Raw genomic sequence first — 25,619 nt, 5'->3', positions numbered from 1 at the left:
CCCGATCCAGACTTCATGCTGCACTCCGAAAGCCCTCAGACCCTCCCAAGTCAGAGAATAAATCAGAAATAATACTGTACTCCACTTCCGCCCAGAACCTACAGCTCCGAGGAAGCAGTTCAGAATTCCCGCTCAAACTCCTCTCTCTCTCTCCCTCTCCTCTTTCTTTTCCTCTCTCTGCCCCGCCTCTTCCGGTGACGCCGCGCGCCCTTTTCTGAGCCTGCGCATTCTTCGGAGGGGGAAGCGCGCGCGCGCTTTCAGCTTCCGCCTCCGTTCCAGTGACCGGAAGTGTCCGGCTGAGCAGGCGAGGGACAGGTGGCAACGTTCCGCCGCCGCAAAGTTTGAATACGTAAGATGGACTTGTACTGTTCTTGTGGCGCTAGGCCTGCCTTTTTGGCGCCCCCTCCCCACAGGTTCTTAGCAGGGTGGTGGGCTTCCCTCCGCCCTGCCCGATTCCCAGCTGTTTCTGGAGGACCCTGCAGAAAACTTGTACTTGGGAGAGTGAAGTCTGTTGTTGTTGTTTAGTCGTGTCCGACTCTTCGTGACCCCCTGGACCAGAGCACGCCAGGCACTCCTGTCTTCCACTGCCTCCCGCAGTTTGGTCAAACTCATGCTGGCAGCTTCGAGAACACTGTCCAAGCATCTCGTCCTCTGTCGTCCCCTCCTCCTTGGGCCTTTTCCAGGGAGTCTTCTCTTCTCATGAGGTGGCTGGAGCCTCAGCTTCAGGATCTGTCCTTCCAGTGAGCACTCAGGGCTGATTTCCTTCAGAATGGATAAGTTTGATCTTCTTGCAGTCCATGGGACTCTCAAGAGTCTGCTCCAGCACCATAATTCAAAAGAATTATGAGAGGTCTAGTACTAGAGAGGTCTAGAATTATGAGAGGTCTAGTAGCCACTAACTGGCGACTGAAGGTGGAGAAAGGGAAGGGGATTTATATTGCCAGAAACAACGCGGGTTGTGTGTGTTGTGGCAGGGTGTCACCCTCTCCAGCAAGGATGATAGGATGTGTATAAGAGTCTCTTCCCTCCCCATAGCCATTTCTTCGGATTCAGCCTCATCCCCCCCTTCTCCTGTGCATGTTAGTGGAGAGAGAATTCTGCCCGTTAACTTGCATGACTTGTGTGTGGACGTGGGCATGCAAGTGGTTTTGGTTTTTTGCATGCAAGATTCACTTCTCACACTGCGTCATAAAGACAGCGCAGCGAACTAAGAACTTCCCATTTTTTATTCCGCTTTACAATTGCACGTGGCACGGAACGGCATTATAAACAAGGTATAATACATCGTGACAATGGCGTTTGAGAAAAGTACCAGCACAGTGATGCCTCATAAGCAAAAGCGGTTTCCAGTGTGGACTGCACCCCAAGGTGTGGTTCATCACTGGAAACCTCCCACCCCCAATGTCCTGATCCTCAAAAGCATAAATCTACTGGAATGTAAGGCTGCGGGCAATGACGGTGGTATGTCTTTGTACTGAACTTTGTACAGAAGCCCGCCCTCCTTTGGATTGTTACCATCTAGCTTGATGGATTCTGGAAAACTTGAAAGCTTGCACGCTCTTTTGTTTGCATTTTTATTGAATAGTTGGACTAATAAAGGCATTGCCCTTATATGGAGTTTGGGAAGAAAAAAAACCTTTAGATATTTAAAATGTATACATAAGTGGGTATTTTTTTAAGCTCCAAAGCTTTCAATTTACAGCACGATCCCATCACCGGGACTATAGGTGGCAACACAGGACTCGGTCCTTATACGGATTTTTTTTTTTAAAAAAAAAAACTTTAGTATTTTTAATGTATACATAAGTGGGTATTTTTTTAAGCCCCAAAGCTTTCAAATGACAGCACGATCCCGTCGCCGGAACTATAGGTGGCAACACAGAGCTCAGTCCTTATACGGATTTTGAAAAGGGGGAAAAAAACTTTAGGTATTTTTAATGTATACATAAGTGCGTATTTTTTTAAAGCCCCAAAGCTTTCAATTGACAGCACGATCCCATCGCCGGAACTATAGATGGCAGCAGAGAGCTTGGTCCGTTCCGCAGGACCAGGAAGTGGCGCCCTTGTGACGTTCCATTTTCGCTGCGCGTCGTTTTGTTTTGTTGGAACATACCACGAGCGACGGGGGGGGAGGAGGAGGCTTGCATTCCCAAAGCCCTAGAAGAGAGAAAGGAGTGAAGCCACGCCTAAAACGAGCTGCATCGGTTAGGTAACAACCCCTCTATCGTTACATACATCTCAGAGGATGCGGCAGGAAGAATAGCATCGGCTTGCGTTAAGAGGCTATAGGTCTCCCCCCCCTTCCCATTCACCTTTAGTTGGGCTGGTCCGAGGGTTAAGTTGTTCGGCCTGGGAAGCATCAGCGGTTGAGGCAGGTGAGTCTCCAGTTCATATTCTCAAAGGGGGGTTGGGGGACAGCTCGCCTCCCCTCGGCCTGCTGGTTGCCTTGGTAACCAACCGTCGCCACCCGCTCGCGCCGGTGGCTTCGTGGCCTTTGATGGCGCCTTGATAAGCCACAAAACTGGTAAGGGGCGAGCGGTGCCATATTTACGTATAAGCTAAACAAGCTATAGCTTAGGGCCTCGCTCTCTTGGGGGGCCCAAAAAAATTTAAAGGGGGAAGAACTGGCTGTACATTGCCAAAATATCACTGGTTTGCTAATTACTATATATAGGGTGCCTACATTCTGCTATTTATAATTATTAGCAGTTTGCATCATATACTTACACCTATAATAGCAAGTTTCTAAGAGACTAGACTATGTGTCTTTGTAAATTGCGTTTCTAAAGGAACTTTTGTTTTTGCCAAATGCCAATGTGTTTGCATTATTAAGTTTGCTATGAATAAAAAATCATTTTAAGTTAGAGCTTAATAATTATTTCACTATTAATAAAAAAAGGTAAAGGGACCCCTGACCGTTAGGTCCAGTCGTGACCGACTCTGGGGTTGCGGCGCTCATCTCGCTTTACTGGCCGAGGGAGCTGGCGTAGAGCTTCCAGGTCATGTGGCCAGCATGACTAAGCCGCTTCTGGCGAACCAGAGCAGCGCACGGAAACGCAGTTTACCTTCCTGCCGGAGTGGTACCTATTTATCTACTTGCACTTTGACGTGCTTACGAACTGCTAGGTTGGCAGGAGCAGGGACCAAGCAATGGGAGCTCACCCCGTCGCGGGGATTCGAACCACCGACCTTCAGATGTCTTCTAAAGATTGTATCTCCTTTGCATCGGGGTCACATAACTCCATACCCTCCAAAATGCCTCTGATGAAAATAGGGATGTCCAAAATTTCTCTGATGAAAATAGGGACATTCTAAGGAAAAGCAAGCTATTCCAGGATCAAATCAGAAACTGGGACTGTCGCTGGAAAATAGGGGAACTAAGTGGGTCTGAATGATGTCAGGGGGCAGGGTCTGCTCTTGCCATATGTGATTCGAAACAAAAAATATATATATTACTAAGCTGTAAAATGAAATGTTGCTTTTCAAAATGACGCAGAACTTCTATGTGTGCTGCAACATGCATGTGTGTATGGCATGTGCAACACATGAAAGGATCTAATTTTCTTGTATTTATTTAAGTATATGTTAGTTAGGACGCCCCCTGTTTTAGATAAGTAATAAAAAGGGAACAGAAAAATGGGGGAAGAGTGTAATGGAGAGTAAGGAAGTCTAGCAAAGCTCTGATTTCCCCCATGATGGCAGATTTAAGGGTTTAAAAAAATCATATTCTTTTAAAAATGCCTACATGGGTTTTTTGGGTGGAGGGCTGTGTTGCTTTTGCCCTAAGCACATGCCTATTGAGTAATCTGGCACTGTACTTAAATGGCACCTGTTAAGAACTCACAATTACAATTAATTACATTTATATCCCACCTTTCCTCTGAGTTTCTCAGGGTGTACGTGGTTCTCCTCTGCCATTTTATCTGTACAACAACTAGTGAGCAGTGGCGTAGCGTGGGTTGTCAGCACCCGGGGCAAGGCAAGTAATTTGCGCCCCCTAACCCGTGGATTTGCGCCCCTTAACCCTAACCCCCAGATGTTGCGCCCGGTGCGGCCGGCCCCCCCTGCACCCCCCACGCTACGCCACTGCTAGTGAGGTAAGTTAGATTGAGAGGTAGTGATTGTCCTAAAGTCACCCAGTGAGCTTAATGACTGAGCAGAGATTTGAATGCTGGTTTCCCACTTACTCTGGCAACCTTGCTTTAATCATGCACTATGTTATTTGTTTTTACAACAATCTTGCCAAGTAGCTCAGTATAGCTTCTCAAGTTGTCAGATCACAACCTAGAGAGTGTACTTTACTTGACTTGCTGACCTGCGAAGGATAAGCACATTAATTTTTTTTTCTGGCATGCAGATGAAATGATAGGTAGAGCTTCTGCTTGATTTCTTTGCATGCTTGACTGCTTCTAAAGGGGCTCAGGCAGCGACCTGGCATGAAATATTTTCCATAATGGAACATTTGCTGCCCCTGTATTTTCTATGAAAAAATGGTCATTCCTAAAATGCATTGTTACATAAATTAGTTACATAGGATTGTATACAGAACCAGTGAAGGCGGTGACGGTCCTGTGTGAGTGTCTGGAGGCGGTTGGAGGATGGATGGCGGCAAACAGATTGAGACTGAATCCTGACAAGACAGAAGTACTGTTTCTGGGGGACAGGAGGCGGGCAGGTGTGGAGGATTCCCTGGTCCTGAATGGGGTAACCGTGCCCCTGAAGGACCAGGTGCGCAGCCTGGGAGTCATTTTGGACTCACAGCTGTCCATGGAGGCACAGGTTAAATCCGTGTCCAGGGCAGCTGTGTACCAGCTCCATCTGGTACGTAGGCTGAGACCCTATCTGCCCGCGGACTGCCTCGCCAGAGTGGTGCATGCTCTGGTTATCTCCCGCTTGGACTACTGCAATGCACTCTACGTGGGGCTACCTTTGAAGGTGACCAGGAAACTACAACTAATCCAGAATGCAGCAGCCTGACTGGTGACTGGGAACGGCCACCGAGACCATATAACACCGGTCTTGAAAGACCTACATTGGCTCCCAGTACGTTTCCGAGCACAATTCAAAGTGTTGGTGCTGACCTTTAAAGCCCTAAACGGCCTTGGTCCAGTATACCTGAAGGAGCGTCTCCACCTCCATCGTTCTACCCGGACACTGAGGTCCAGCACCGAGGGCCTTCTGGCGGTTCCCTCACTGCGAGAAGCCAAGTTACAGGGAACCAGGCAGAGGGCCTTCTCGGTAGTGGCGCCCTCCCTGTGGAACGCCCTCCCACCGGATGTCAAAGAGAACAACAACTACCAGACTTTTAGAAGACATCTGAAGGCAGCCCTGTTTAGGGGAGCTTTTAATGTTTGATGTATCACAGTATTTTAATATTCTTTTGGAAGCCGCCCAGAGTGGCTGGGGAAACCCAGCCAGATGGGCAGGGTATAAATAAATTATTATTATTATTATTATTATTATTATTATTATTATTATTATTATACAACGTTGCACAGGCAGTGCTATGAAGGTAAGAACTGCTGAACCTTCCAAAATTCCCTCTTCTGCACATCTCTAAAAAGTACAAAAGTTCTGTTTTCTGTTCATCCTAGGGAGCACCTTCCTACAAGACTCCCTGGGCAACTGTTCACATGACTGTTCAGGATAGTTCAGGGAGGATGGTATGCACAAGCTAGTTTCACAGGATTAATCTGTGCTTCTTTTAATTCTACTTAGGTTTTTGTGTGAACTTAGAAGTGTTGAGCAAAAGTCCAGGGTATTTCTCCCACCCCTTCTGGGGACTCAAGCAATGGTTTCTTATTTAGCCACACTCAATTTTAATATTAAATCAGGAATAGATAGGAAGCCTACAGTCTGGCTATATCTGTGTCGTTCCTGATATTTTAAAATTCAGATTAAAATATATGAAGCATGGATTAAAGGGATGAAGGAAAATAAGCTATTTTTCAGTGCTGTTTCTCATTATAATAAAACCTCTGAATTGTTAACAAAAATAATCTAAGCTTACTAGCAGAAGTATTGCTAAATGATCACCGAGGAATCTCCACAATGAAATTCAGCATATTCAGGTGCAGTTCCAAACTGAAGCCACACATGAAACCACTAGAGGGCAATCTGGACACTTGCTTGAAGTCAGCTGCTATTTGACATTAAGGTCTACATTTAAGTCACACTTGAAGCACGTTTCCCCCCTCAAAAGAATTCTGGGCATTGTAATTCGGTCAAGGATTTCTGGGGATTGTAACATTGTGAGGGGTAAACTACAGTGTCCATAATTCTCTGAGGGAAAGAGAGTTTGGAGTTGGAATTCCATTCTTGATGTGGAAGAAAGACGACAAAACAAATCTGTGTTGCCATTTTGTTCTTTGTGTTAAACTGATAATTTGATTTCCTTGCAGAGAAAGAAAATGAATCAAGTGTTTTTATTCTCCTTCACCACCAAAATCCCCCTCTTCTCCCATTTGCACAATTGTTTTATCCCAGGCTTGTTATTTTCATTTAAAACCATCTCAGTTCACTTTCATAGCTTGACACTTTGCTGTGGGGTATTCCTACCCTCCATAAATATTGCCATTCTCGGTTTTGGTTGCACTGCTTTTTTAATGGGAGGGCAGCTTATCTATTTTCCTTTGCAAAAGCCAGGATGAACTGCCGTTCAGAGGTACTGGAGATATCAGTGGAGGGGCGCCAGATTGAAGAAGCGATGCTCGCCGTTTTGCACACCATATTGCTCCATCGCAGCACAGGAAAGTTCCACTACAAGAAAGAAGGGACATACTCCATTGGGACAGTCGGCACACAAGATGTTGACTGTGACTTCATTGATTTTACCTATGTTAGAGTTACTTCCGATGAGCTTGACCGGGCATTGAGAAAAGCTGTTGGGGAATTCAAGGTAATGCTTGCTATTACTCACTGTTTATTTTTTTAAGTACATGAGACTGCCTATGAAGACGGTTCAAAAACTTCAATTTTTCCAAAATGCAATTGAGCCACCAAGGTTTGGGCAGTGACCAAGAGAATGGAACATGTGACGCTGGTCTTTTGCCACCTTCACTGGTGACCACGTTCTTTCTAGGCTCATTTTCCTAAATAGCCTGCTACTGGATAGTTTGCAGAATCACCTCGTCCCATATAAACCTGCTCAAGAACTCCATTCCTTTTCTGTGTCCAGCAAGTCTTTATTGCAGTTGTCCCCATGTCTGCATGGAATGCTTCTCCACATATCTTAACAAGTGTTTTGTACAGCATGGCTGGGTGATAGTTGTTCCCTTTTTAAATAAGGGGATTTAGGACACCAAGGAGTTCTGTCTCCAGTTTTATAAGCACATTGTTTTGCTCAACTGTTCAGTGGAATTGGGTTAGATTTCTATCATACAACTCCCACATACTATCAATTAATGTACATAATTTGGAAGACATATTTTTTAATCTGCATTCTGGTAACTTAGCAGTAGGATGTTTAAATTTGAAATTTGGTAATATATGAGAAAGTAAAATGGATGCCAGGCACAGTGAATGACAATGCCCATGTAGGGCTGAAGGGAAAGAACTGGAATGAATGTAGAAAGAGAGGGTCTTGTATAGTGTAAAACCATCCAGCCGATTGATGACTAGAACCAGACTTAACTCCTTTTAGCAAATATTGCCTTGAGCAATCCTCAGTCTTGGAAGTCAAGAAAACGTGCTTGATCTTCAGAGTTCTGAAAAGCTTTCGGATCGTATGAAATTTTGGCCATACAACTGTCTATCCACCTTGAATGTGGATGCACAGCACGATTCTCAATACAGGGAGCAGTGATTTCTATACAGTGGTGCCCCGCAAGACGAATGCCTCGCAAGACGGAAAACCCGCTAGACGAAAGGGTTTTCCGTTTTTGAGCTGCTTCGCAAGACGATTTTCCCTATGGGCTTGCTTTGCAAAATGAAAACGTCTTGCAAGTGTTCCGATTTTTTTCCGCTTTCCCCCCTTTTTCTAAGCCGCTAATAGCCTTTTAGCCGCTAATCCTCTAAACCTTTAATAGCCGCTAATAGCCTTTTAGCCGCTAATTCGCTAAGCCTTTAATAGCCACTAAACCGCTAATAGTTCTAATCTGCTAAGCCGCTAATAGGGTTGCTTCGCAAGACGAAAAAACCGCTAGACGAAGAGGCTCGCGGAACAGATTAATTTCGTCTTGCGAGGCACCACTGTATGTTGTGAAGGTCTTTGGGAATCAGCATTGCAAAATGTCCATTGGTGGTTCTGTATTCCCAGGATGCACTGCGGAACTCGGGCAATGATGGGATGGGCCAGATCTCGCTGGAGTTCTACCAGAAGAAGAAATCACGGTGGCCGTTCTCTGACGAGTGTATCCCATGGGAAGTGTGGACGGTCAAAGTGAACGTGGTGAGCCTGGCTAATGAGCAGGAGCGGCAGATCTGTCGTGAGAAGGTTGGTGAGAAGCTCTGTGAGAAGATCATCAACATTGTAGAAGTGATGAACCGACATGAGTACCTGCCCAAGATGCCCACCCAATCCGAGGTGGACAATGTCTTTGATACGGGGCTGCGGGATGTCCAGCCCTACCTGTACAAGATTGCTTACCAGATCACTGACTCACTTGGAACCTCTGTCACTACAACCATGCGGCGCCTCATCAAGGATACCCTGGCACTCTGATCTCCATGAGACTGTAGACCTGACATTGTTGAGAGGCAACATGAGCAACTGGCTTTCTGTCCAAAAGCACCAAATACATATTTTCTCCCAGATAATCTGGGAGTCTTGATATCCAGGTGCCCTGTTCTAATTGATTAATTTCCAAGTATCTCCAGGGCAAAGACAGAACCAGCCCTGACTCCTGGGTTCAGTACACCAGTTTACGTGGAACCCAGACGCTCACAGCAGAAAAGGAAACCAGGATTCTTCCTTCAGCCCCCTTTTCTGTTAGACTTAGCTCTACAAGCTTAGAAGGTGTGCCTCTTCATGGGAGAAAATAGTGTGTATTTTTTCGTGAGCATTTCCCTAATATAGGACAGATGATAACTCCAAGCTTGGTTCTCTCCATGACCAGATGCCTTTATTTATTAACTGTAGAGTCTTTCGTTAATGGAAATCTGCCAGAGCTGGGGTTACCTATCTTGGCAAAATGGGTGCCTTTCATCCTGATAAACCACTCCTCCTCCTTGACCCTCCTCTGACTTTAGGATAATTGAATAAGATTATAAGTCTCCCTGTCTTGTTCATGTCGGTTAGGGCAGTAGAGGGCCGCAGACTCATTTTTTTCCTTGTGAATCCTGGTTGCAAAGAAGAGCTAAGTCCAAAAGACCTGTTCAAAGGGCTGTCTTTAACTTGCCAATCTAGTCCTCATCAACCCCACAGTTGCAATTTCTCAGTAGAGTTTGGAAGTCAGGCACTTGCATTTCTAAAAATAAGGATCTTCAATTACTTGTATTTGTTTTTCCAGTGTAACGTAAATGTATAATAGTCTGAGAATTAAAATTAGAAAACCCAAATCTCTGCCTCTGTATATGCTATACAATAATAGTTTTCAGATGCCATACACTGAAAAGGTTGGGAAAGTGTCTACCAGTATGGAGTTGGGCAGAAGAAACCTAGATTCAAAGTCCAACATTCAGCTAGAAAGTTCACCATTGAGTCTTAACCAATCATCATCTCAGCCTAGTTTGCCTTTAGGGGCTTCCTGTGCAAATAAAAAGAAAGAAAGGAAATTGATCTGTGGCAGCCTAACACCCTTGGAGGAAGGATGCAGTACAAATGTAACAGTCATTCTTAGGCAAATCAACCTGGAAATACACATGTGCAGCCTTAAAAAGGTAAAGGTACCCCTGACCATTGGGTTCAGTCGTGGACAACTCTGGGGTTGCGGCGCTCATCTTACTTTACTGAGGGAGCCGGCATTTGTCCACAGACAGCTTCCAGGTCATGTGGCGAAACCAAAGCAGCGCACGGAAACGCCGTTTACCTTCCCGCCAGAGTGGTACCTATTTATCTACTTGCACTTTGATGTGCTTTCGAACTGTTAGGTGGGCAGGAGCTGGGACCGAACAACGGGAGCTCACCCCATTGTGGGAATTTGAACCGCCGACCTTCCCGATTGGCAAGCCCTAGGCTCTGTGGTTTAGACCACAGCGCCACCCGCGCCCCTTACATGCATACAAATCAGTGTGTTCAAATAGGATCACAGCCTTTCTTGCAGATACACGAGCATTTATATCAAACTTAATTGGAATCTGAAATTACTGGTTCACTTTTACTGGTGGCCCTTCGACCTAACAAAATGTTGAAAACTTCCAGTTTAAAGCAAGGGCAAATCTGGGACACGTGCTCAATCCAGTCTCTCTGGTATACGCTTAAAAGTTAAACCCGCCTTCCCTTACTTTGACTAATCAATCATATCCGTAAGGGCGGGAACTTCCACAGTTCCGAACAATGATCAAGCCGGGTTTCCTTGAAAGGCGTCGGCTCTAGCCTGTAGCGGAGAGCTATAGTGATAAAGAGCAGATCCCTGGCCCAATAGGCTACTTACTAACTGGGCACATCCCCCATGGCACCTCCCCTCTCGCTTAGCCCTTCCCGCCCAGCGATTGCTCCAGCGGGTGAGTGACAAGGCAGCTGACCCAATAAGCTTCAGGGAGCCGAACACTCCCCGGCCAATAGCCGACTCGGACGGCGCCATCCCACCCTTCAGCCGGAGCTGACTGAGGCTGTCGGCGGCGGTTGCTCTTTCAGTCAGCCGGTGGCCGCCATGTTGGGCTTTGCGGGTCGCTGCTGCGCCTCTTCGGCCGCCTCCCTGCTGCGGCGGGGCGTGCGGAGCGCGCCGAGCCCGCTCCAGGACCTCCTGAAGCTCCGCGGCGGGGTCGCCTCAGCTGCCACCGAGGCCCGTGAGTGAGCGGAGGGCGAGGGAAGGCGCCCGAGGGCGGGGTCACCTTGGGGCCTAGTGGCGGGTGTGAAGCGCTGCGAGGACGGCGTGGGCCTGCGGGGCTCGCACCCAGCAAATCTGCTCCTCTGCGGCGGGAGGAGCTGCCTTTCAGGCTGCAGGGCCTTTTCTGCTGGCTTAAGTCAAATCTCTGCAGTCAGGCTTTTTATTATGTTCTTTTCTATCTATCTATCTATCTATCTATCTATCTATAATATATATGCGCGCTGTAAGCCATCCAAAGTGGCTGGGGAAACCCAGCTAGATGGTCGGGGTCTAAATATAAAATTATTATTATTATTATTATTATTATTACTATTACTATTAGGGAGGGGAAACCTAAGAGGCCCCTCTGGATGAGCCCCACTTAGCCCACGGTCGCGTTCCTTTTTTGACGTAAATTTTAATTGATTTTCATACAATTTAACAAATTCAATTTGCAATATTCCCGCAGCATTTTGACTTCCCGGTCTTAACATCCACGGTGTTTCTGTTCAAATCCTTTTTACCTGCTACCTTAAATGTTATACTTCTCTATTACGGGTTTGGGAGGGACGACACGCATCTGTGCCCCCCCCCCAATGCAGGACACGGGGCCCCCTCCCAGCAACCGTCGTTCGGAGGCATTTCTAACGTAGGAATCCTAGCGCTTCGGTTGGGGAAGTGTGCACGCGAAAGCCCCGTGGACGTGAGAGCGCAAAGCTGCCCTTTCACGCGACGCGTGGCCCCTGGCAAGGATCGGGGTTTTTTGGAACTGGGAAGCGAAGGTGGCCTGTTTTAACTGCGGAGGTTGTTGCAGGGGAGCCGACGAAGAAGATGGCGATGGGAAAAGGCTTTGGCAGTGTGTCGGGGTGGCGGTGGTAAAGGGCTGGTCATTGGTGTGCAAGCGTTTCCAAAGCATGCGAGACTAGTGCCTCTGTTTTCACCTTCGACAAGGTGGCCAGTATTAAGGGGCCTGGCCTTTAAGACAGCCTTTCTCAACCTGTGGGTCACCAGAGGATGTTGAACTACAACTCCCATCACCCCTAGCTAGCAAGGCCAGAGCTCAGGGATGATGGGAGTTGTAGTCCAACAACATCTGGGGACCCACAGGTTGAGAACCGCTGCTTTAAGGGAAGGTTATGCCAGAAAGTGGGGGTGGGGGGTTGCTCCTGGAGTAGTGAGGGAGGTGGGTCTGGGTTGCCAGTGCTGGACTCAACTAAGCCAGCATAGAGAGATTCCTTGCAGAGTGTCTGCAGTGTACAGGGAGACAAGTAGAAAAGGCATATATTGCTGGAGTGGAGGATCTCTGTAGCTGGAAACTGGCTTATAGGTGTATAAAGGGATCCATGTTTTGTGCTTGGGAGCAGCTTGTTCTCGACTTAGTCTCACACTGGTAACCTCAAGGATTTGGGAATGAGGGTTACAAGGTCACAGCCTGAAGTTCTCCTTGATTCAGAGGGTTCTCCAGGCCAAAAGGGTGGGAGTCTTGAGCTAACTCCTGTCACATTTGCTTCCTTTGTAGCCTTGGGGGTGGGGAAATACTCTGTGATAACTGCTTAATCGTCATGTCTGCCATGGTTGTCCTCTAGGCCGGAACTATGCTGCACAGGCGGCTCCTGCAGCTAAAGGTGGAGTGGCCACTGGGCGCATTGTGGCAGTCATTGGTGCTGTGGTGGATGTCCAGTTTGATGATGACCTGCCACCGATCCTCAATGCACTTGAGGTGCAAGGCAGAGATACACGGCTGGTGCTGGAGGTAGCACAGCACTTAGGTAAGCACCATTTGTATTCCTTGGCTTTTCTCTCGTCATGTTTTAACTCTTCCTTCCTTGATGATCAGTAAAATGACTTTCGTTCTTCTGAGCTTGCTGAAGCCATATTTATGATCTGAGAAGGAATTTTAAATCCACTGTTAACCAGAAGGTAACTGGACACAGGGCCGTGTTGACTGGTGGTATTGGTTAGTGTTGTGGCCCAATTTTACTTATCAGTCTCCAACCCAGGAGAATGTAGGAGTTTTTGAGGGCACTGGCATTTTATGGCCCAACACAATAAGGAGCAGATTACCTATTTGATATTCTCAAACACAGATCCCTTGCCTTTCCTTCTTGACCTTGGTATCTGATTGTAATGAGCTTAATGTTTTAATCTTGAAATAAATCTTTACTGAAGTGCTTTTTCAGTCATAAATCTGTTAACACGATGTACTGAATTTTAGCTCTATTCTCTGTGTATGTTAAATGGAAAGTACATGGTTTCCATGCCCAATGTTTATGACATTCTCAAACAGAAGTAAAGCTTCCTTTAGCAATTTACCACAGGGGATTAACATGGAGTATTTTCCCCGTCTAAATATTGAACTCATGGGGTTTAGTGAGAAATGCAACTTACAAAGTTTGTTCTCCATTGTAGGTGAGAATACGGTTCGTACCATTGCTATGGATGGTACTGAAGGCTTGGTGAGAGGCCAAAAGGTTTTGGACTCTGGTGCACCCATCAGAATTCCTGTAGGACCTGAGACCCTTGGCAGAATCATGAATGTGATTGGAGAGCCAATTGATGAAAGAGGCCCAATAACAACCAAACAGTAAGTGTGAATCTGAGGGTTAAATGATAGGCAACCATTCATAGGCTGGTAGCAAAAGCATGTTAATTAGCGTATTTTCAGTTTTATAGAACTCTTGCTGTCTTCATGTTCAACTGTTGTTGAGCTTAAATAGCAGAGCACCCCTACAGTTTATGAGGGTCTGGAGAATTTTAAGGCAGAAGCTATGCCAGCAGTTATTTATTTCATGATCATTCTTTAATCTCGCTGTTCTTAGAAGTTCTGGACAAGCATTTTCTGGCCATTAAGAGCTAGCCTAAGCAATGCAGTGCTAAATTATAAACCAAATTAATAGCAGCATTCCAGCTGTGGAGCAGTTCCTGTATAACATATCACTATTGCTGAACATTAGTTTTAGCACCCCATGCTAGAAAATGAAAATATAATCTAAAATAAAAAAGGTTTTGTTCAAAATACATATTTTAGATATTGCATTTTTCATATGCAACCTTGTGTATAGATTTCAAATCCTGCTTTTTCTGCTCCAACTCTTACTGAACTAAAACTAGACAGTTTTTCTATGATTAAAACACAAATGAAACTATGGTGTTGCAGACTTCTTGGCCTAAAGCAGGCACAGTGTGTAAATACCAAACTGGAGCCTGGGTATAAGCATTATTGGTGAACACTTTGTGAATACCTAAGAGCACAATTTTTCATAATGTGTGGCCAACTCTTTTTTCTTCCTTCCTTCCTTTCGCAGACTTGCTGCTATTCATGCTGAAGCACCAGAGTTTGTTGAGATGAGTGTTGAGCAAGAAATCCTTGTGACTGGCATTAAAGTTGTAGATCTCCTTGCGCCATATGCCAAAGGTGGTAAAATTGGTAAGTTACCAGAGGACCCATGTGGGATAGGTTCTATCTGGGGTAGGGTGGTCAGTGCCTTGAATGCCCAAGTTTCCTGCCCCAACAATTTGTGTTCCTCTTTCATTAGGCAGTGAGAACCTAAAATCCTGACAACAGCTTTGTTTCCTTCACTGATGAGTAAATTTATGACTTTCGTTCTTCTGAGATTGCTGAAGCCACTCTTATTTCTGAGAAGGAAAAGGAGGGAAATGATAGAGGGTGCATAATCAAAGGCTGAATACTAAACTGGCTTTCTTTCCCAGGGCTGTTCGGTGGTGCTGGTGTAGGAAAGACAGTACTGATCATGGAGCTTATCAACAATGTTGCCAAGGCCCATGGTGGCTACTCAGTGTTTGCTGGTGTTGGGGAAAGAACTCGTGAAGGAAATGACTTGTACCATGAAATGATTGAATCTGGAGTCATCAACTTGAAGGATACCACATCCAAGGTGAGCAAGCTATTCAGGCTACGCAGGTGGGAAGGGACCAATCTAGGCCCCAAGAATTCAGTATTGGTTGACTTTTATCTGCCATCTCAAAAGGGAATTTTGTAGCTTTCACCAGAAATTGGTTGCTGTGTTTGGGACTAGCCTATAGAATTCTGAATATCTAGTCTGGACTTTGCACCAACTGCTCATAGGAAGCTAACAGAATTACTGAAGTACACAGGCTGAAGAGGCTTTCTTGTTAACATTTGTAGTAGCAAGAGCCTGCCTTTGGAGGAAATACTTTTATATGTCATTTGAAGCTACCTTGGTGTGACCTGGGAGGGGCTGATGAGGGGCATAGAGATTTTCTAGCCCATAATGAATTTCCTCTTATCCTTCAGGTCGCACTTGTTTACGGACAGATGAATGAGCCACCTGGTGCTCGTGCCAGGGTTGCTCTAACTGGATTGACCGTGGCTGAATATTTCAGGGACCAGGAAGGTCAAGATGTACTGCTCTTCATTGACAACATTTTCCGTTTCACACAAGCTGGATCTGAGGTAAGGCTGGATGTCCTAGGTCACCCTCCATCAGAAGCTTCAATTAAGCTTGCTAGTGAGAAGGCCTCAGTCTTTAAAAAATGTGAGTTCCTGTCCTGAGTGTTGGATGCCTCCAGGTGTATTTAGGATCCCCTATCCCTTGAAGGCAGAAATTTCTAGTTCTCGGTGCCTTCTTCCTGTTAGGACCTCTGTTTTTTGCCATACTAGTTTCCTGCCTGCTTGAAAAACTAATTACAGCTCTTGCCAGTCGTGTGTAACTATCAGGTGTGTAAATAGTCCACAGAGCCTAGGACTTGCCGATCAGAAGGTCAGCAGTTCGAATCCCCGCGACGGGGTGAGCTCCTGTTGCTCTGTCCCTGCTCCTGCCAACCTAGCAGTTCAAAAGCACCTCAAAGTGCAAGTAGATAAATAGGTACTGCTCCAGCGGGAAGGTAAACGGTGTTTCCGTGCGCTGCTCTGGTTCGCCAGAAGCGGCTTAGTCACGCTGGCCACATGACCCAGAAGCTGTACGCCGGCTCCCTCGGCCAATAAAGCGAGATGAGCACCGCAACCCCAGAGTCGGTCACAGCTGGACCTAATGGTCAGAGGTCCCTTTACCTTTACCTAGAAGATCTTATATTTGTCAGCCACACTGCTGTTCAATTACTGCACATTTCTTCTCTTCCAGGTGTCTGCCTTGCTGGGCAGAATTCCCTCAGCTGTGGGGTACCAGCCTACTCTAGCAACTGATATGGGTACCATGCAAGAGAGAATCACAACAACTCGCAAGGGATCTATCACATCTGTGCAGGTAACAACTGTTAAAACAAGTCCCTCTCTAAGGATGGCAGAACTGCCCACGAAGTTCACTGTGTGCTTTGTTTAATAACAAACTTCATCCAATTGCTCTCCCTCTTGATCCAGCACAGCTGTTTTTCTTCCTTCAGATGGTTAACATTTAAAGTCATCATCATCAAACCTTTTATTGGTATCACATACAACATCCAAAACAGATCAATACAGAATTACCGCTTCCCCAGTGGCACAAAACATTTGCTAAAAGAAAGGAGGCAGAGCAGTGTTTGCATATGCAATATGGCACTATAGTAAGTCTTTTCTCTTCACAGGCTATTTACGTACCAGCTGACGACTTAACTGATCCAGCCCCTGCGACTACATTTGCCCACTTGGACGCCACCACTGTGTTGTCTCGCGCCATTGCTGAATTGGGCATTTACCCAGCTGTGGACCCTCTCGATTCCACCTCTCGTATCATGGATCCCAATATTGTGGGGCAGGAGCATTATGATGTGGCCCGTGGGGTGCAAAAGATTTTGCAGGTGAGGAGGATGGATTAGGCACACAATTACTTAATATCTCATGTGCAAAAAATAATCTCTGCAGAAGTTTGTGCCAATAAACTGGTAGTACCACTGGCTGTTCAAAAGGCAGAATGTAGATTTGGTGTGCATGGTCTGTTCTCCTTCAGGGTGCCTTTGCTGCTTTTGGTCACATGCCTGTGTTCTTTCTAGGACTACAAGTCCCTCCAGGACATCATTGCTATTTTGGGTATGGATGAGTTGTCTGAAGAGGATAAGCTTACCGTGGCTCGTGCCCGTAAAATTCAGAGGTTTCTGTCCCAGCCCTTCCAGGTTGCGGAAGTTTTCACTGGCCATGCAGGCAAGCTGGTACCCCTAAAGGAAACCATCAAGGGCTTCCAAGCAATCCTGGCAGGTAAGAAGTTATCCTGGTATTTTTTTTATTAAATTTGTATGCCGCTCTTCGTCTGAAGATCTCGGGGCAGTTCACAGAATAAACACAAAAGTACATAATAAAAGCAAGAACAAAGCAACCCTTCCCTTTCCCACAAACACTATTAAAAGGGTATAGGAGATCAATCAGCCTGGTTGAAGAGGAACATTTTTACCTGGTTCCTAAGGGTGTATAGTGGGACACAGGTGGCGCTGTGGGTTAAACCACGGAGCCTGGGACTTGCCGATCAGAAGGTCGGCGGTTTGAATCCCCGTGACAGGGTGAGCTCCCGTTGCTCAGCCCCTGCTCCTACCAACCTAGCAGTTCAAAAGCACATCAAAGTGCAAGAAGATAAATAGGTACCGCTCCGGTGGGAAGGTAAACAGTGTTTCCGTGCGCTGCTCTGGTTCGCCAGAAGCGGCTTAGTCATGCTGGCCACATGACCCGGAAGCTGTATGCCGGCTCCCTCAGCCAATAAAGCAAGATGAGCGTCGCAACCCCAGAGTCGTCCACAACTGGACCTAATGGTCAGGGGTTCCTTTACCTTTTAAGGGTATATAATGAAGGTATAATCCCTGGGGAGAGCATTCCACACCTGCAGCTATATAATGTCAGCAGTTTGCACTCGCACCCAATTTATGGTAATTGGGGTAATCATAAATGGCCCTCTACAATGGACTTGCAGGTGGCTCCGGGCAGTTCATACTGATTTACCACTTCTATCCTCCGTAGCATGGAAGGAAACCCCAAAAAGGGAACTGGGCAGATTTGCATGTCAGCACTTTAAACAAGTTTGCCAATCTGCTGCTTTTCCTGAACAGTTTGTTGTCTGACTTGCTGCATATCTTTTCCTTTGCAGGAGAGTATGACCACCTCCCTGAGCAGGCTTTCTACTTGGTGGGGCCTATTGAGGAAGCTGTGGCAAAGGCTGAGAAGCTGGCTGAAGAGCACCAATGAGTCTGTGGCTGAGGGGGAAATTGTTCTGCATCAAACTCTCCATTGGTTCATATTGTCCAGGTTCCCAACTGGGAAGTCGTGTAACATGTCTGCAAAGTATTTAAAGTTTTCAATAAAACTTCTGGTGAGATCGTAGAAGTGGCATGTCATGTTGCAAGTGGTGACGTGGGAGGTAATAGCACTTCTGCTGTAGCTTGCTGACTCTCTCTGCCCCTTAACTGCTGCTTGTCATTTCCCCAGCAGTAGACCTGCTCATTCCTAAGATTAATGTGCTGGCATGCAGCCAGTTACTCATCTGCAAGCTCAAATTCCCTGGAGACTAGGCCTAAAATGCCTCTTCAATCTCAGCTGTTTTTTGAATGTCTTTATTACCAGATAAACATGATGGATATTTCTATCCCATTTATCCTGAGTGGTACAACTTTTATTGGATGTGCACTTACCTTGGGATCAGTAGCAGCAGAAAAATCCAGATACAGTGGTGCCTCGCAAGACAAAAAGAATCTGTTCTGTGATTCTTTTCGTCTTGCGAAGCAAGCCCATTGAAGGATTAGCGGATTAGCGCTATTAGAGGCGTTTAGAGGCTTATCTGCTGATCGGATCAACTGATAAGCGGCTTAGCGCTATTAGGGCTTTTAGCTGCTTTTAGCGGCTTATCTGCTGATCGGATCAGCTGATAAGCGGCTTAGAAAAAGGGATGGGAAAGGGGGGGAAAACCCGCAGGAACTCGCAAGGCATTGTCGTCTTGCGAAGCAAGCCCATAGGAAATTCGTTTTGCGAAGCACCTCCAAAACGGAAAACTTTCGTCTAGCAAGTTTTCCGTCTTGCGAGGCATTCGTCTTGCGGGGCACCACTGTATCCTTAGTAGGCTTCTGCTTGCCTTGACATCTAGTAGGTGGTAGATGATCTGGCCAGGTGAAAGAGAAAGTGTAACACCTCACAAACTTGATTAGATAGGTAGTAAGCCTAGTTGGTCAAAAAAGAATTACAGTACTGGCCTCACTACAAATAGAAGAGCTAGCATATTTTGCCTGTTGCAAGCAGCATCAAGTCCAGCAAGTATATATAAGAAATCTCAACGGGCTGAGAGTAGGTTGGGTGTGCGTTTAAGTGCTCCCTAAGGGTGGCGCTGTGGGTTAAACCGCAGAGCCTAGAAGGTCAGCGGTTCGAATCCCCACGACGGGGTGAGCTCCCGTTGCTCGGTCCCTGCCCCTGCCAACCTAGCAGTTCAAAAGCACGTCAAAGTGCAAGTAGATAAATAGGTACCGCTCCGGCGGGAAGGTAAACGGCGTTTCCGTGCGCTGCTCTGGTTCGCCAGAAGCGGCTTAGTCATGCTGGCCACATGACCCAGAAGCTGTACGCCGGCTCCCTCGGTCAATAAAGTGAGATGAGCGCCACAACCCCAGAGTCAGCCACGACTTGGGTCCCCTTTACCTTTTTTAACGTCCCTTGCAAGTTACAAACTTGTAGGACACATGGTGGTTTTGAGACACTTCTTTCAGACCTAAGATCAGTGGTAACTGAAGGAAACAAGCCGCCTACATTCTTAAGACAGAGTAAGTTGGACATAATTTTAGTAGGATCTCATGATATCCTTAATGTTAATGGAAGGCTGTTCCTCTAAAAAACATGGTGCACTACAGCCCTGTACATAAGCTTCCTGCAGTTTCTATGCTACAGTAGTATATGTGCACTGAGACTTTTCCATCTGGTCTTGCCCTCCTCCCCACTATAATATTTTTCATTCTTAAACCACAGCTAATGATACCGTATCGGAAAGGAGCTGTATTTTGCAGAGCAGCTAGTACTCACTGTGTTCCAGAAAAATCAAGTGTTCAAGCATCAAAAGGTTCTTGCAACACTTCAGTAGCAAGAATGAAGAACCACATTGCCTGGCAATCTCCATATATATCTTCCAGCCCTTGCTCCACCCTTTTCCCTGGCTGCCTCTTTTAATAAAAACCTAAAACACTCAAGTTAAGTTACACCAATGATCCAGCCAGTAAGAGGTTTATACAGCTTTTTAAAAGAGGAAGGAAGGAGGCTAAAGAGAAGATATTTATTTATTTTTTATTCTAAAGGATCTAACTGGGGTTAGTGCTTGTTTCAAAGCAGCTTTTTAACCTCTTGTTGATGCCTTCATCTTGCCCCAACTGCAACAAAACATGTCTCTCTGTATCAGCCCCTACAGTTACAGCAGGCGCTGCAGTCTTCCTGCAGCTTGGCTTCACACCCAAAGGTGCACTCTATTGTCTACTGAGACAAGACAGATGCCAATTACAAAAGTGAATGGTATTCAACTTGTCTTGAAGGCTGGTAACCCTACATCTTGGTAGTACAGCTGTTACCAGGAGCTCACTGTAAAGTTGCTGAAATGTATTAATAAGCTTGGTTGCACTGGAAAGAATAGAAGTCATGATTGCTGTGGTGTGTAAGTAATGTGTTATTAATTCAGATGAAGCCCTTGGGATATGTAATCGCTCTATTGGCAATTTCACCATCTTACTGCTCCATTTCAATCTGCTGGCAGGAGTGAGAGCGCAGGTTGCTGATTGCCTCTGGTCACCATTTTAAAAACAAAAAACCATTGCTTGTGTGGTTGAGGTTATCTTTATCATAACCTGCTCATGGGACGTGGGTGGCGCTGTGGGTTAAACCACAGAGCCTAGTACTTGCCGATCAGAAGGTCAGCGGTTCGAATCCCTGCGACGGGGTGAGCTCGGTCCCTGCTGCTGCCAACCTAGCAGTTCAAAAGCACATCATAGTGCAAGTAGATAAATAGGTACCACTCTGGCGGGTAGGTAAATGGCATTTCCGTGCGCTGCTCTGGTTCGCCAGAAGCGGCTTAGTCATGCTGGCCACATGACCCGGAAGCTGTACGCTGGCTCCTTCAGCCAATAAAGCAAGATGAGCCCCGCAACCCCAGAGTCGGCCACGACTGGACCTAATGGTCAGGGGTCCCTTTACCCTTTAACTTGCTCCTGAGCAGGTAGGGCCTACGGTACATTTGCAATGGGCCTGTTTCAGAGTGCCCCCTTGTGGCTGCAATGAGACATCACTGCAATAACTGGGTCTTTGCTTAGGCCAGCATAGGGGCATGCATAGCTGGATTCTATCGGGGCTATTTCTAGACGGAATTATGAACACCCCTGGGCAGGTCTTCTCATTTGCAATTTACAGTCTGCTTTAAAGCATCAGTACTGAAACAAAAGTACTCTTGCTTCAAAGTAAATATGCGTAGGATTGGAGCTGCCTTCTAAGTATATTTTACACGGCGACTCTAAAGCCCTTAAGCCTGAAAAGACAGACCTGAACCCATGTGGCTAATATTTGTGGAAATCTCAAAGGAGAGGTTTAAGAGTATTTCCAGTACTCTGTGCTTTCGGGGCTATGCTTTTCCTCTTTGTTCCTCCCCATGAGCAGTAGAAGCAGAATACATTAAGCAAAACTAGCTAATGTAAGCACGTTGGGACCATTTATGCAAAGTGGTTTTGTTCATTTAAAGCAGCCTTCCCCAGTGTGGTGTCCTCCAGATGTTTCGTTTCTGTATATCTAAACTTTCCAAGCTGCACAGCACTGGCTGAGGCAGACAGGAGTAATGGTTTAAAACAGATGGAAAGCACCACGTTGGGGAAGCCTGATTTAAAACATCTGTATCTCGTGTTTCCTCTAAAATTCAACGCTACTAACAAGGAATATGCAAAGGGAATATTGCAACTACCCAGTCAAACACTAAAAGCTTTTCTAAAGGAAGGAAGCACAAACAAACACCCCCTGTAATAATAGGCTTGTGCAGAACTTAAGGATTTACTTCCTGGATCAGACAAGATGCCTCTGGAAAGCAGAAGACCAGGGTTGGGGGCAACAGTCCTCTCCCATCAGATTGTTCCCAGGATTTGGTTCCAGTATGAAAGTGAGAGCTGGACCATAAAGAAGGCTGATCGCGGAAGAATTGATGCTTTTGAATTATGGTGCTGGAGGAGACTCTTGAGAGTCCCATGGACTGCAAGAAGATCAAACCTATCCATTCTGAAAGAAATCGGCCCTGAGTGCTCACTGGAAGGACAGACTCTGAAGCTGAGGTTCCAATACTTTGGCCACCTCATGAGAAGAGAAGACTCCCTGGAAAAGACCCTGATGTTGGGAAAGATGGAGGGCACAAGGAGAAGGGGACATCAGAGGACGAGATGGCTGGACAGTGTTCTCGAAGCTACCAGCATGAGTTTGACCAAAGTGCAGGAGCTTTGCTTCAGGATGAGAACAGAAATCGTGCTCCGGTGGCGCAGCGACAGTAGGGGGCCCCATTAGCTAAAGTGGTGCTTCAGGTTAAGAACAGTTTCAGGTTAAGAACGGACCTCCGGAACGAATTAAGTACCGTATTTTTCGCTCCATAAGACACACTTTTCCCCTCTTAAAATCTAAGGGGAAATGTCTGTGCATCTTATGGAGCGAATGCTTCCCCCTGGCTTCCCCCGCTAGCCCTGATAAGCTCTGGGAGCAGCTGCTCCCCGACCTGCTCTTTGGGGCTGGCAGTGGCTTTCCCCAAAGAGCAGGTCGGGGAGCAGCAGAAAGGCTCTTTGGGTGAAGCAGCTCTGGGGTAGCCCGGGAAGCCTCCGCAGGCCAGCAGGAAGCCTTCATCCTGCTGCCCTGGGGAGGCTTCGCGCGGCTATCCCTGGCTTTTGCGGGAGGTGGGGGAAGGGACAGAGCAAGGCTCTCTCACTTCCCCCACCTCCCGCAAAAGCCCCCAAGAGCCGCATTTTTTTTTCTTTAATTCCCCCCCCCCAAAAAAAAGTAGGTACGCCTTATGGAGCGAAAAATACGGTAATTAACCCGAGGTACCACTGTAGTATGCCATGGCAGGAGGCAGCTTCCTACGCATGCAATCAGACTTTCTAGCATGTTATTTACAGGACTGACACCACCCTTTAGCCAAAAAAGCTCACGAAAATCAGTGCTGAGACCGACCCTGTCCTCAGGCTTTATAACCTAAAAAGCCATGACGCAGGAGGAAAAGGGGAATAGGAGGGAGGGAAAGGTAAGCTCAGGCACAAGTTCCTAAAGTCATGGCTCATGCCAGTAGCAGTTCCAGCTGCCTCGTCCTTTAGTTGCTCCCCCCGGAACCACTGCCACTATTGTCTAGTTGATGCAGATTTGGTTCTCGTTGGTGCAGAATGTTGAATTCGCTTTTTCCTTCTCCCTACATAGAACCTTCATGCAGCCAAACGCCCTGCTGCTGCTGTTCTTTGCCTCTGGCGTCATTGGTCTATATGCCCCCCCTGCCGCCCAAGAGCCAGTCACAGAGATGCAGAAGCTTGCATTGGTTCAAAGAGAGGTCTTTTTTTTTTCTCCCTGCTAAAAGGATTGGAAGCTTTGCGCAGATCTTAAAAAAGAAAAAACGACCTCTTCCTGCGTGGGAAGCCGCTCGCTTGGGAAGCTGCTAACCACCAGGGCAGGCAGCAAAAAAAAAGAAAATCAACCTCCAGCCCTGCCTGCTTTGTCACTGGGAAATGCCTGGTCTATTACTGCAGGAGAGCCTTGCCACGTGGTGCTATCCTGCCTCCACTCCCCTTTAATTAGCCAGATGATGAGGCCTGTGTGAGGCCGATCAATGGGAAGAGGTCAGAGTGCTCTGTCTCCAGTGCAGCTGAACAGAAAAGAGGAAAAGCAACGTCTGGGCTTTTCCTTTTGAGCGCCGGCTTCCGAAGTCCTCATCTAGAGGGGGGGAGGTGGAACAGAAAGCTGTCCTCTGCTAATTACTCCCTTTCTTGTCATGCAGGAGATGGCATGGAAAATTGCATTTGGCTGCGAGCAACATGTTTCTGGCTGCTGGGGCTGGCACAAGCTACTTAATTGTTTGCGCTAGGTGAAAAGAGATGTCGTCTTTTCCCCCCACCCATTGACACCCGTATTTTTTGCTCTATAAGACTCACTTTTTCCCTCATAAAAGGAAAGGGAAATGTGTGTGCATCTTATGGAGCGAATGCAGGCTGCGCAGCTATCCCAGAAGCCAGAACAGCAAGAGGGATTGCTGCTTTCACTGCGCAGCGATCCCTCTTGCTGTTCTGGCTTCTGAGATTCAGAATATTTTTTTTCTTGTTTTCCTCCTCCAAAAACTAGGTGCGTCTTGTGGTCTGGTGCGTCTTATAGAGCGAAAAATACGGTATATGCACAGTGCACACCCTTGTGGGGAGAACAGGGGACATTTGTTCAGCAGGGTCTTTACTCTTTCCCGTTGGGGGCTTTTTAGTTGTGCATGGAAAGGGAATATGAGAGAAGTGTCTAAGACAGCCTTTCTCAACCTTGGGGTCCCAGATATTGCTGGACTACCAATCCCATCATCCACAACTGTTGCCCCTGCCGCCTATGGATGATGGGAGTTGTAGTCCAGCAACAATCTAGGAACCCAAGGTTGAGAAAGGCTGGTCTAAGACTATGCGCTGGGTGTACAGAGCAGTGGATACAGACAAACTTTACTTTCTCATCGTTCTAGGGCTCGGGGACATGTTCTGAAGGTGAATGTTGGGAGATTCAGAACAGGCAAAAGGAGGTGTTTCTTCACAAACCAAGCACATAGTTAAATGACAGAATTTGGCCACCAATACGGATGACTTTAACCATGGGTAGGCAAACTAAGACCCGGGGGCCAGATCCGTCCCAATCGCCTTCTAAATCCGGCCTGCAGACAGTCCGGGAATCAGTGTGTTTTTACATGAGTAGAATGTGTGCTTTTATTTAAAATGCATCTCTGGGTTATTTGTGAGGCATAGGAATTCATACTTTTTTCCCAAAGTATACCCTGGCCCTTCACTGTCTGAAAACGTTTGCTGACCCCTGACTTCAACTATACCTGGAGGTCTCAGGGCGGTTTACAGAAAAGATCACAATATATAAAATCAAAGTAAGAACAATAACCCAATAACACCCCCCCCCAAAAAAGTGCCACATTTTAAAAGGGTATAGGATGTCAATCGGGTCAGCCAAAGGCCTGGTTAAAAAGGAACAATTTTGCTTGGTGCCTAAAGGTGTATAATGAAGGCACCAGGCAAACTTCCCTGGGGAGAGCATTCCAAGATGGGGAGCCACTGCAGAGAAGGCCCTGTTCTCGTGTTGCCCCCCTCCAGCCCTCTCAAGGAGGAGGCACACAAAGAAGGGCCTCAGAAGATGAACTCAGGGTCTGGTGAGGTTATAGACCCCTGCCTGATGCCCTTGGTAGTTGTGGACAATACAGAACTGAATGGGACATTGGTCTAACTCAGCGTAATGCAGGTGCCTCTGCTGCAAGTTAGTGTTGACAATTCCGAGTTTGGCGGTCCGACTTTATATAAGGCCTCTTCCTATGTTCCTTTTGGGGAGTTTCCTGATTAAGCCAGAGGCCATGGCATGCTGCTACTGCAAGCAAAAGCTTTTGCCACCTTAGTTTAAGAGGGGAAAGCCCTAATTCCTTTCACCCCAAAGATGGCCAGCTTTCATCAGTTGCGAACTGGCCAGAGTTTTGCATATAATAATAATTATTATTATAATAATAGACTGGTACCTAGGATTAAGTACTTAATTTGTTCCGGAGGTCCGCTCTTAACCTGAAACTGTTC

General features: G+C 46.6%; 2 protein-coding genes across 7 annotated transcripts; both read left to right on the top strand.

Annotated features, from left to right (window-relative positions):
- Window positions 1-277: 277 nt before the first annotated feature.
- Window positions 278-9,498, top strand: ATG101 (autophagy related 101). 6 transcript variants are annotated; one of them, XM_083490552.1, is made up of 3 exons: window positions 278-349; window positions 6,646-6,898; window positions 8,258-9,498. In XM_083490552.1, exons 2-3 carry the CDS (start codon window positions 6,647-6,649, stop codon window positions 8,660-8,662), a joined length of 657 nt encoding a protein of 218 aa, XP_083346678.1. In that variant the 5' UTR covers window positions 278-349; window position 6,646; the 3' UTR covers window positions 8,663-9,498. The 6 variants fall into 6 exon arrangements, with proteins under 6 accessions (XP_083346678.1, XP_083346676.1, XP_083346673.1 ...); XM_083490550.1 differs by having other exon boundaries at window positions 329-349; window positions 6,642-6,898; XM_083490547.1 differs by lacking the exon at window positions 278-349 and adding an exon at window positions 2,153-2,375 and having other exon boundaries at window positions 6,642-6,898.
- Window positions 9,499-10,605: 1,107 nt separating this feature from the next.
- Window positions 10,606-18,168, top strand: ATP5F1B (ATP synthase F1 subunit beta). The gene is made up of 10 exons (XM_083490147.1): window positions 10,606-10,887; window positions 12,494-12,676; window positions 13,317-13,491; window positions 14,213-14,334; window positions 14,619-14,803; window positions 15,184-15,342; window positions 16,010-16,132; window positions 16,449-16,661; window positions 16,854-17,055; window positions 17,933-18,168. The coding sequence occupies exons 1-10, from the start codon at window positions 10,752-10,754 to the stop codon at window positions 18,028-18,030; spliced, it is 1,596 nt and encodes a 531-aa protein (XP_083346273.1). The 5' UTR covers window positions 10,606-10,751; the 3' UTR covers window positions 18,031-18,168.
- Window positions 18,169-25,619: the final 7,451 nt, after the last annotated feature.

Source organism: Podarcis liolepis (assembly GCF_965112155.1).
Source record: "Podarcis liolepis genome assembly, chromosome: 2".
Classification (NCBI taxonomy): Eukaryota; Metazoa; Chordata; class Lepidosauria; order Squamata; family Lacertidae; genus Podarcis; species Podarcis liolepis.
This window is presented reverse-complemented; position numbering and strand designations above follow the sequence as displayed.